The sequence below is a fragment of the Ictidomys tridecemlineatus genome, chromosome 2 (genome assembly GCF_052094955.1).
Source record: "Ictidomys tridecemlineatus isolate mIctTri1 chromosome 2, mIctTri1.hap1, whole genome shotgun sequence".
NCBI lineage: Eukaryota > Metazoa > Chordata > Mammalia > Rodentia > Sciuridae > Ictidomys > Ictidomys tridecemlineatus.
This window is the reverse complement of record NC_135478.1, coordinates 45175361-45187514: the sequence shown is the minus strand read 5'-3', so window position 1 is coordinate 45187514 and position 12154 is coordinate 45175361. Positions and strand designations below refer to the sequence as shown.

The 12154-nt window shown below is 35.5% G+C and overlaps 1 protein-coding gene across 19 annotated transcripts in view; it reads right to left on the bottom strand.

Moving 5' to 3' along the window:
- Positions 1-12154, bottom strand: part of Erc2 (ELKS/RAB6-interacting/CAST family member 2) — an 873922-nt gene that overhangs the window by 424975 nt on the left and 436793 nt on the right. For 10 of the 19 annotated variants that reach the window (XR_013434457.1, XR_013434456.1, XM_078038390.1 and 7 more), the window contains 2 exons: positions 8335-8364; positions 7268-7461 (listed from right to left, as the gene is read on the bottom strand). Coding sequence is in view for 17 of the 19 variants with exons in the window: in XM_078038390.1 (XP_077894516.1) it covers positions 7268-7461; positions 8335-8364 (224 nt within the window). In the remaining 2 variants the exon portion in view is untranslated. The remainder of the gene's footprint in view (positions 1-7267; positions 7462-8334; positions 8365-12154) is intronic. The other 9 variants (XM_040289756.2, XM_078038397.1, XM_040289759.2 and 6 more) reach the window with 1 other exon arrangement.

The window sequence follows — 12154 nt, the reverse complement described above, 5'->3', positions numbered from 1 at the left end:
TGGTGCATAAGAAACACAGCAGAACATCAATAAAAAACTGAAGGACCAGGTAGGGGGCCTGAGGTATGAGATCAAAAGAGGTACCCGGTCTAAAGGATTTCAATATTGTGAGGTACAGGTTAGCAGCAGCAAAATGAAGGCAAAGGAGAAAGAAAAATAAATAAATAAAAAGCAAAGAGAAAGCTTAAAGCTTTACTAAATGAGTAGATCCAGAAGTTGAAGCAAAGGTTTGGATATCATGTGCCCAAGCCTCCTAACTACCTTCCATTATGATGTCTGGATTTCTGCACCAGATTCGGTCTGTTCCAGAAGACATTAGGTTTTTGGTGGGAGTAATTCTGTAGAGCTATGCTTCTAATCTCTAATTAAACCTTTGCTGGTGAACATTTGAGAGTAGAGTTTCCTTCTGTATGGTGGAGTTCAGGCAGTTCCTGTGGAGTATGCAACACAGTATGTAGAAACAGTGGAGAAAAAGTCAAGAACTGTGAGCCACCATGATTGGGAGCCTGTGATGGGACAAAATTGGTCTTTGAGCAGGAGTCCTTGTTTTGAAATTATTTGCTGCCGAAGTAAATGCTTAGGGGATAAGACAGAATAAAAGATACAGACCCTGCATCAAGAGGAGGAAAAAAATATACTGTACCTCTCAAAAAGAGCAACTTTTTCAGAGTAGTCAATAGACTACAAATTTAAGCTTTCTTTTTCCTATGATTCCTACACTCTTCCACTGAGCTACACCCCAAACCTAAGACTTTCTTTTTTTGAAGCCTATAAATAGCTCTAAATCATACAATGAACATCTATTAATAAACTCATTAATTGAATGATGAAGAAATCATTAACTATTATTGTGTGCTATCAGAAAATGAAGTCTTCCTGGAAATAAGGAAAAGGAAATTATTGCATTGAGCTTTTTATATTAGAGAAATCAAATCTGGGATGCATTTTCTAGCAAAACATCCATTTCGCTTCTTAATATCGGGGTACACACATCGTCAACAATGAATCTAGTTTGACATTTGGTTCCATATGCTATGTCCTAGGTAATTAAAGTATATCTTCTGGCTAATAAAAATGAAGTTAAAAAGTTAAAACCAAAACAACGACAGGAAATAACATGTGTGTACAATATGTTACTAACACACTGATAATTTTTTAAAGTGACTTTTAAAAAGTATTATAAATCTTTCAAATCAGTGATTTATTTAGCGAAAAGTCTGAATGGTTTGCACTATTAAATTTAGCTTTTAAGTTGCTGCATCATGGAGGGATCTTTTGTTCCCCCAGGTTAAATTTAGCATCTTGCATTTTGTTTTTCCACAGATTCACACTGTGTCGTCATGCAGATTTCCAAACTGTTCAGGAGGCATGCATTAGGGAATTATCACAATGGTTTTCTTATTTTATAATCCAGGAATCAAATTTATCAAATAATCCAACAGTGGTTTATTTCCTCCTTCTTCTTTGCTTTTCCCACCTATACAGCCTTCTCATAAAATAAACCTTCCCGAGGCATGGGATGGAAATGGGAAAAAAATGTGGTGGCCAGAGGAAAACCATTTCAGAAATGTGTTGTTAAACAAGTGCAAGCAATAAATTGAGCTTAGGAGGGAAAGGCGGTTAGGAGAAAAACTGAAAGTACTGACCTGAAAGTCAAGCTGATTGGAGCAAGGGTGAAAGCAGCAATTTGGAGGATAAGCAGAAAGGAAAAGGGATAGCAAAAGAGAATAAAAGGAAGGAAACATTAGTTTTAAACATACAGCCAACAGATGTCATATTAGCAGGTTTTATAACCAAACAAAGGACAATAAAGCAACTTTTATTGGATATCACCCCCCAGAAGCCCTGGGCACAAACTGTAAGCTCTTCTATTAACTATCATACTTAACAAACTGGTACCTGCTCTTCTAAGTACAATAATAGCAAGCACTGATACCAACCAGAGGTGGTATCAGCATACTTTCTGAAGGGCTAGAGAAAGTTCCTATCTGTGTGAATATAAACTTTTATTATTTAATAAACAGAAATGGTTAATTACTAAGGTGTTAGAACTGGTGGTAAGTAAGCACTAAACTGAGAGGAATTTTTATTTGAACCAGTACGTTGAATGGTTATATACTATGAGATATTTTTCCTTCATCTCTGAAAAACCAAAAGGAGCTGAGCAGTTAGGCTTTTAGTTCAAAGATTTCCTGCCTAGATGTTCACAGAGTATTCTACCTAACAATGATCAAAGGCTTTGGGAGGAGGCCTGCTGGTGGGGTACCACCTGCCCGTCAGCCTAAGTTCCAAACTAAGAATAATATTTCTCAGTTGTGAAATGGGGTTCTGACTTCATCACTGAGAATATCCAGATGCTTAATTTATATGCACAAAAATGTCTAATATGTCCCTCTAATCAATCAAAACAGTAGTCTCTAATGACAAACAAAAATTAAAAGAAAAATGTCACGATCATCTTCCAGGCTCCCTCAGGAACATAGTGAATATTTCTCGTTAATCTATAATATACCCTTTGCCAAAACACAGTGGATAAACACTTTCCTACTATCTGCTCAGTGGAACCTCACCATTCCACACTGTTTATAAGTAATTTTAAGCATTTCACGTAGGAAGGAAAAACAAGGGCTGGGGATTTGGCTCATGCGGTAGCGCGCTCGCCTGGCATGCGTGCGGCCCGGGTTCGATCCTCAGCACCACATACCAACAAAGATGTTGTGTCCGCCGAGAACTAAAAAAAATATTAAAAATTCTCTCTCTGTCTCTCTCTCTCTCCCCTCTCTCTTTAAAAAAAAAAAGAAAAACAATAAATCTTTAGGATAAAGCCTATGCTAGAACATTTCAAGTGAAAACAGTATTTGACTAGAATGATAAAAATCAAAGCTAAAATTCAATATTAAACACATGTGAAAGTGATGATTTGATAATCCCTCATATCTGAGATCTCTCTACAAAGTGTTTTGTGATCATAAATGTACAGTTGATCAAAAATGAGTTAGGTCATGGTGAAGACTTCAGCAATACTGGGCCCAGCTGTCATTTCAAATCTTTCAGATCAGAGGTAATTAGGCTAAGGTCCATGGCCAATTTAGGGAATCCTAAACTAAAATATCAAGCACACATTTAAGAGTTAGCTGCCTTTGCCAAAGATTCCTAGTTTTCATCAAATTCTCAAAAGCATCCATGACATTCATGTTCCTCCCCAAAAGGTCGTCAGAGATAGTATACAGCCATCTGCCACTTGATTTAAAGAAATTCCTTCAAATACATTAATGAGTATAAGTAGAAATTACTCAGCAAGAAGAGTGTATATCAAAACAAAAAGAACTCTATCAAGTTTCTTCCATGTACTATGGAACTTTCAGAACACATTATCATACTTTAGAAATAATAACAAAGTTTATGTTTTGAAAAGAGTTCTAAAAGGCATCAAGGAAATTATGTCAGCACATTATTGAGCAAATCAGAAGGAAAAATAATAGTTTCTCTTTCAACCTTAGATAAGGTTCTGTTAGGCACCTAAAATCATTTATCAATGTCCAAATGTCTGGCGGCATTAGTACTCCATCCAGATAATTAAGTGGTACCCTGCTTTCCAGTCTGATGGTATGTCTTAGGAGAAGAAGCCCTTGGGACCCTGTCACTGCAGGGAGGAATGTGACAGAGGACTCAATTGGGGCATTCCCCATCTTGTAGTCAAACACAGACAAAATCCCCTAACAGATTTAAGATAATTACATGAAAAGTAACCTGACTGATCCTTTCCCATGGGTGGGATGCAAGAAATCCAGTGGCAGTAGGTCTTCTTTGACAGACTCTATTAACTTCTTTCTTTCCCCTAAGGCACCACAGGATTAATTCTGAAACTTTAAATAGAACTCAGAGACCTTGATGGGCACTGATACAGAAGCACCACATATTTCAGTGTCTCTAAGGTTTAATTAGCTACATGGTTATGATTCTGGCATTGGTGATGAAACAAAACATCAGACTGCTTTTGAACAACTCTCAGGGATATACTCAAGGTCCTCCACCTTCACAGCCTCTAGTCAAAGGCAGAAGCTTCCCAACTGGGCTGTCAGAATCAAGTGCAAGAGTTTACAGGCAGAAGTGCATATAGGGACCACACTAGAGCAGTGTGCACCTTAAAAAGAAGATCTTTAATGATTGATAAAAAATATCATTTGAACAGAATTTAAGAGGTAAATGCCAGCCATCTGCTTTTAGGAACATGTCCATTGTGAGATGATTAGCAGAATAAAAACAAACAAACTGTCCTCAGAGAGAAGCAGGCCAGTATTATTTGAGTTATTCCTAATCCTGTACCTCTTATTGTATGTGACTGAAGTTTTGTCATATTTTAGAATACAAGTTGCTTTTTAAAAGGCCCTTTCACTCTGGTAGGTCACATTATAAGCCAGAGACCAAAAATTTATTTCAAGTTCAATATTTTGGTTTTCAAAATAACAAACTTAATTGTAAGCCCTTCTCTCAATGACTCCAAAATGGAGATCTATGTCATATTGCTAAGAAATCTTTAGTTCCCAACATTATGAGGTATGAATTTTGTACTTTAAGCCAGCAAATGTAGAAACAACTGCCTGACAACTCAAGGAAGATGTTTTAGTCAATACACATGTAGCCCAGCAGATCATGCTTCAGAAAGGCAGGCCAAAGCTTCGTCCTCCTTTTCCCAAGATGCTTCCCCTCTAGATCTCCACCCCCGCCTCCCTAGGGGCCTGTGCTGGAGCTGGGACTCAGACATTTCCCAGACTATGTTCTGATGCTGGACCCAAGACACGGGCAGGCAGAGACCTGGGACAGAGTCAAGTCCCACCACACGTTTTATGAATTACAGAGCCTGGGAGGCATCAGCTTTAAGGAGAGGCAAAGGCAGAGATAAAGAAAATGTGCAGAAAGTACATAAAGATAAATGCCTGTAAAATCACTGCCGCTTTAATGCATTCCATATTGAAGAAATAAAACTGTGAATATTCTTGATGATTTAATGGCAATAGTGTCTAGCTAAGACCTGTTTGCCCAAATAGACAATTAAGGTATTTATATGTAAATGTTTATAGTAGTTAAATCCTTATTTTCAACTACAGTACTGGGGAGCTGGCTTAATAAAGAAAAATGCCTTCTGAACATGGAGCACATCACTTTCCTTCATGAAAACTAATAAAGAAGAGGCAGATCTCTTGTGGTTGCCTTGCAGTACCTGCTCAGGAAGGGCTCTCAGTAGGTTGCTTGGCACTACTGGACTCGTTTCTCCATTTTGGCCCATTGGTGGAAGGGATTGTTCTCAGTATCTCCTCTGTTGTTCCTGGGTTCAAATCCCAATTTTGAACCTTACAAGTTCTGCAATCTTTAAGAAAGTTACTTAATCTGTATATGTCATAATTTCTCATCTGTAAAATGGAGATCGTGATAGTTTCTGTGTTATGGGTAAGATTAAATGTATACCATATTACAGCTTAAGTGCTTAGCAGACTATCTGGCTCACTAAGCATAAAATATACTGACTCTATCATTATGATTATAATTGCTTTTTTAAATACTATTGGTATTATTATCTAGGATATCTGCCATAGGGCTCACTGCTTCTCAGAGCAATGGATGAGAAGTCAGTCCAGAAACATAATGTTATAACTATAATGTTATAGTTTCTCATCTTTCTGACCATGGGACCAATCTCCAGAAGGTCACTCAACTTTTTGAGGTCTTCGTTTTCTCACCAATAAAAAAGACACAGACATAACTTCCCTGTGATCTCATGGTAGCTGTTTTAGAAAAACTGTGGCCCTGAAATATAATTTCAAAATAGTCATGTAGATAGATATATCTAAAATCAACAGTGTCCTCAGCTTTTTAAGAATCAGTAGACTGGTAGAACATTCCCACATTTTTAAATTAAAACAGAATCCTTAAGAACTTTATTTGTATGGTGGCCTCAGGATGAAAGAGGTTCTTGCCTTCCTTACTAAGACTGGTCACACTGAACCAAAATTACCTGATCATCATTAAACTTAGGCTAAGGGTATTGAAAGAAATTATTAAATAATTTAATATTTGAAAAAGTTGTTGAAATTTTATTGCAAATAGCCTATACATTAAGTATAGAGCCACTTAATACTAAATATTTTTTAGCATTCAACTGTTAATAATAATGATATAAACATCATTTCATCCTCTTACATGGGGACTAGGTGCTTGCAAAGCATAACACATCTTAAAAGGCTATTAGAGATTCATTTCCAAAAAGATTCAAGGCCACACAGCTAGCATAAAGCCAACACAAAATATGAACCCTGGTCTTTCTTTTGCTAAAGTCCATCATCTTTCTGCAAGGCCACAAAGAGTTATTTTGCATATATCTTGAAGTCCTTTAGGGCCTCTCACAAGTGTCTTGATCAGACCTGGCAAACATTCACTGATTTATTCAAACTTTGTTGATCTCTTCCATATGGACTGAATCTAAGAAAGACAAATTCTGCCTTACTACTGAACCAATGAAAAATCCTTAGAGGTTATGGAATTACATAAGATTATTCAGAAAGTTCTTCCCATATATGAAATATAGGAAAAAGCATTGATAGGAAGCTTATTTTTAGAGATCCCACTACACATGAATATAATATGGATATGATTTATCTGAAAATCTAAATACTCTGGAACCCTGATACAACCCTCCTTGTGTTCAGACAAAATTTGCTATCATGTAGGCCCTATTCAAGCACATTTATTTTCCAAGTGCTATAAGATCTTCTCAAAAGATAAATCTCAAGGATGAAATTGTTGTAATGTGCCAAAAGACATCCAAAAGATATCAGCTCGCTTCGCTTCCTCCTATCTTGAGTGAAGGATTCCCAACTGTATTCTTCCATATTCTTTTGCTCAAGACAAACCATACACCACAAATGTTCATCTTTAATGGGAAAGAACAGAGGTTTCAGGTAGTCAAATTTTTATGTACACTGCTGGCACAAATGCTAGAACAGATAAACATCACTCAAGAAAGGCAATCACTATTTCTTTAAACACTGAAGAAGTACATAATCCTTCAAAAGATAAGCCAATTACTTTCTTGGTATCCCATAGAAACAACATCATCTCTTATCATGCCATATTCCTCGTATATAACATGTTTCCAACTTGTAATCCGAGCATGCAAATGTGCATTCTAAATCTAACCACAACCTGAAATGGACAACCAAGTCCTCAGTGCTCACTCAGCACTGACAGTTCACGTGTCTGTAAAACTTACCTCTCAAGTTCTGCGATCTTCTTGTCCTTGTCATTCTTTTCATTTTCCACCTCTTTGAGGATCTCCAGCAACCGGTCCACTTCGGCTTGGGCCTTGCCACACTCATCACGGTAGTAAGATGCCTCTTTATCAAGCTGTTTTAGTCGGTCTGCAAACTCAGGGTTCATCCTGGAGTCATCTTCAATATTATGTGCCTTCAACATTACATTTTTAAAGAATGTAGTTAAGACAACAATTTGTAACAGTAGATATTGTAGCCACCAATGGCCCAGAAATTAACTTTAGAGACAAAATAACCAACAAGAGTTATGGGTACTCTGTCAGTGAGAAGGCAAAATGAGAATATCACACATTTCCAGTTACCTTAGAAAATGTTGATTTAAAATTATGTTAGTTTCTTATATGGAATTCCTTTCTTTATTGATATTTTGGTCCATTAAAAGGTGCTACTTTGGGCTTTTCTTTCCACTAAAAGTGGGGCATAGGTGGGTTTAGAGACTCTGGTGTCTTCATTACTGCTCATTTGGCAAGCAGAACCAAGACAATTCAATTTCTCACATTTCCAAAGCAGAGAACTTAAGCAGCACATATTACACATATTGAGTTGTTTTCTAAGATCCATCAAGGGCCTATGTAGAGCCAGGTAACATAGAAGAGACTGGCTGAATGATCTTTGAGCACATCGCCCTACTGAGAAATTTCAGCAGAAGATGTAGTTTGGAAGGAAGACTCAGATGTGAGGGAAGGGCTTTCCAGCCAACAGTCATACCCATAAATTCTTGTTCCTTGAATAAACTTAACCTAAACATGAGGAAGATGAGAGCTAATTCATGAACAAGCACACAGACAAGAATCTGCAAACACATGCATGGGTGGGTGGTAGCTTTACACATAAGAACACACACGGGCAACAACAGAGCAACAACACTGCAGAATAATTTGCAGCCAAAGTATTTGTGGTCTTCTGTGTGTGAATGCATTGTGGCTTTTTTTTTCCCAAAATAAACTTTTGGCTGAAATATTCCCAGACAGATGGAAATAACACTGCACTGCAATGTTTTGCCTACCCCTTGTTTCCCATTATTCCTAATTGACTTCTTCAAAGAGCAGGCAGGAAAAAAACAAGTAGTTTAACAACAGTGCACATTCAACATAGAAAGTTCAGAGGAGTCATATCTGTATGGATCTCCAAAATCCACATATGAAGCAATAAAATATTAATTTATTAAGATTTCAGTTGTTCTGCTGTTTTGCTACGTAGAGCAGATGTTCATTGGACTTTACTGCACGTTTTCTTTTGTTTAATTTCAGGGAAAAAACAAGGCAAGCAAGCTACAGCTATTGTGGGGTCCAATGAATCATGCATGTTAGAAAAATTAATACTAATACTACTGTTAGAGGTTTGACAGTCTTTGCAATGATTTAGTAGAAAAAATTCAAAAATTAGTATAAATAAAATAAATTTCATACTTATGACAAAATAATCATTTTAAAATAATAATTTTGCATGTAACATATTATTTAAGCATGAGGATAAAAGGGGAATAATTTGCTTTCATGTTCTTTCATCTAAGATTTCCTTATTTAAGAAATAACCTCAACTTCAAAGAACTTGGGAAAAAATATCAATTCAACATACTATCAGGTACCAATTAACTCCTTTTTACCAACATATCTCCGAAGATATTTATTTTTATTTAGTACTCACTCAGGATTTCATTATAGTAGATTATTAAACTTTTTCACTATAATTAAAATAGTCTGAAAGAAAAATCTAAGCTAATAGACCTTCAGGATTTTATTCATCAAATAATTTTATTTTAAATTGAAGTAATAGATATTCAAATTCCCTAATCTCCATTTTTAAAATGTAGATATTCTGTTTTTAAAATAAAGTAACTACTCCACACACCTACTTCTATTTGTGAAAAATAAAAATCAACTCATTAATTCTGTGACAGAAAAACATTAAAAATATGCAGTTTTTAAAAAACTAAGAAGTAAAATCTTCACATTAGCCTCTTTCATTTTTATCCTGTTACCATTATTCTATAGCAGCTAAAAACCTTCTCCTGAGATTTCTTAAACTATCCAAACCAAGGACATTGAGATCTTTAAAAAGCATTTATTAATTAATGAGCAAGTAGAAGCATTCAAAACAAATGAATAAACATATTTTGATTGCCTGTTTCTGTCTAGAGTCAAAATTTCTTTCCCAATTCTGATTTTTAAAGATTCACAATGAGCTAGCAGTTAACAACTGTGGTTTATCTGGGTTGTCTTTATTCTTTGATTATCATCATTAATTGGAATAAGTGGGTACAGGATTACTAGTTGAGACCTAGATTCTAAATCTAACACTGTGTCTAATGTCTATGGCAAATAAATTAACCTTTCTAAAGACAGTAAAAACTACATAATAAGGAACATGGGGAAGGTATTATTCATTTGCATTTTTATCATTATTATAATATGCATCCCAGAAGCAGCTAAGTAAATAGGTTTATTGAATTTTCATCACCAAAATACTATGGGCTTCTTTAAAAAGCTTCCCTGGTAGGTTTTCAAAGAAAGCACAGCCTGCCAGCTGCTAGTGTAGGTATGTAAGCACAAGTCTTTTTCTTAAATCCTTGAGGAGGATACCCCCATGCCAGTTTTCAACCCTGAGTGGAATTAGATGGGTTCACAGTCTTTTCAACTCCGTAAGTAGGTATGGTTAAAGGACTCATGGGATGTTGAGAGATACAGAAAGCTGGGGTGGAGTGGGGGTATACTAGACTATAGCTCTCCTGACCTCATGTGATGTTGAATTAAGTCATATTATTAAAATAAAGCCCATAGCTAAGTTTATAGCTGGCTTAGTATTTGTTAGATAATACTTGCATGTGCTAATGATTCATCCTTTTAAAAAGAATAGACAAGCCTCAATAATATCTGTGAGTTAAATATCTCTTTCTGTTTCTACTGTCAGGTTAATATCTACTGACTCAAGGAAAAAAAATTAAGTCAAATTACCTTCAATCTTGATGCTAGAATTCTTAGAAGGACTTTTAGATAAATGTGTAAATAGATAACTTTGAAACGTGATTATGTTAAAAGATAAAAGACAGGTTTTAAAAGAGCTATATAAAGATGTGAGAATAAGAGCTGCTTCTTGAGTCACACGAAAACAATGACAGAGCTTCCCTTGATTGGGAAGGCTGGTGGAGTCCCTGGTCATCCTAAATATTGGACGCAGATGTCTCCAAAGAATTTATAACTGTTAGTAAAGATAATCAGCTCTATTCAATGTAAATCACAAATTTTCAAAGGATAGGCTGAAAGTTTTAACATGGGTGTGTTATACTCAGATCCACAGACACAGGGGTGACACTATACTGAAAAATAAATAAAGGAAGAAACTGAGTTTATAAAACCAATGCTATCTTCAAAATTCTAAGGCCAGAACAAGCTCTCAAAATGGAAGGAAGCACTTTATTTATATTTAGGAAATATTCTTTTCAAATGATGAGTTCTTTAATCTGTACTGGCTGACCCTGATACGGATCAAAGTAGGTAGCAGATTTACCCTAACATACCCTAGATACTGTGTCAGGTGTTGGGGAAGAGACTTATGAATTATTTCAATAAATCATTTCCACAAGAAATTCCTACCATGGCCTGATTCTGACCTATGCAAGATTTAAATTGAAAATGTCCAGTAATTATTTCCTCTTAGGGATCTGTTGGTTTGAATTTAGCTCCCCCACATGGGAAGTGCTTGCCTGTTCCATTATTCTAAGGCACATCAACTTTGTTCCCTCTTGATAATCCATATTGATGTGTATTTTCTGCCTCAAAATATTTCTTAAAACTTATAGAATAACACTTAAACGTTTTTTTAGAAACACACAGATAATTGGGAACTGGCATTACAGAAATTTCTATATTGTATATTAGATCAGTAAGATTTTGGGGACTCCATATTATGTCTCTTGTATTTCCATATGTGGGAAAACTTCCCCACAAATGGGAATAATCAAAACAAAATTTTTGCCTCACTGATATGGGCAAGTCTCAGCATTTTGATGTGAATTACTTTGAAAGCCTGGATCAAGAATAAAGAGGAATCTAGTCATGACTTGGGATGAATAGCATTACAATACCTAACAGTTATTTTAATTAAAGAAATTAGAACTGTTTCAGGAAAAATAAAAGAAGAAGAAAAAATTCAGATTAATACTCTATCTAAATCAAACTAAAGCAAAAAGCCGCTAAAGCCAAAGCTGGAGGCTGACAGGTATCCAAATCACACATCCCAACTTTATTTGAACTTAATCTTATAAAGGTTGATCACTGATTATTTTTAGTAAAATACTAGTTCATCATTCCAGATGCCTAGGAAGGAAAGCATTAACTTTGGTCCAAAAAACCTGCTGTGAAACAAGGCAGGGAATATTCAATTATAATATTATATAACACTCTCCCTTTGAAATGAGTCTTAACAATTTTAACAAAAAATAATTTCCCTCAAAATAAGCAAATGATTAGTCATGAACATAAAACACAAGCAGAATGTTAACTAATTAATCTGTTGATTTTTCATCCCTGCTGCTTCTGGGTTTTAGCAATAACTTGATAAATTCATGTACTATAAAAATATGATTCTCTACTCCCGGTGCTTTGCTGGTTTAGAGTCCTTTGACAGCGCTTTAACATTCCTTTCATATCTTAACAGCAGAACAGGGCATATAAACTATTTCAAACATTATACTCAATTTCAATCTTCTAAAAGAGTACCAATCTTCACTTAATTCTAAGTTATGAACAAAATATTAACTTATTAAAATAAAGTTTCTAAGGGGGAGATAGAACTAAAACATGTTATGAAATTTAAATTTCATTTAA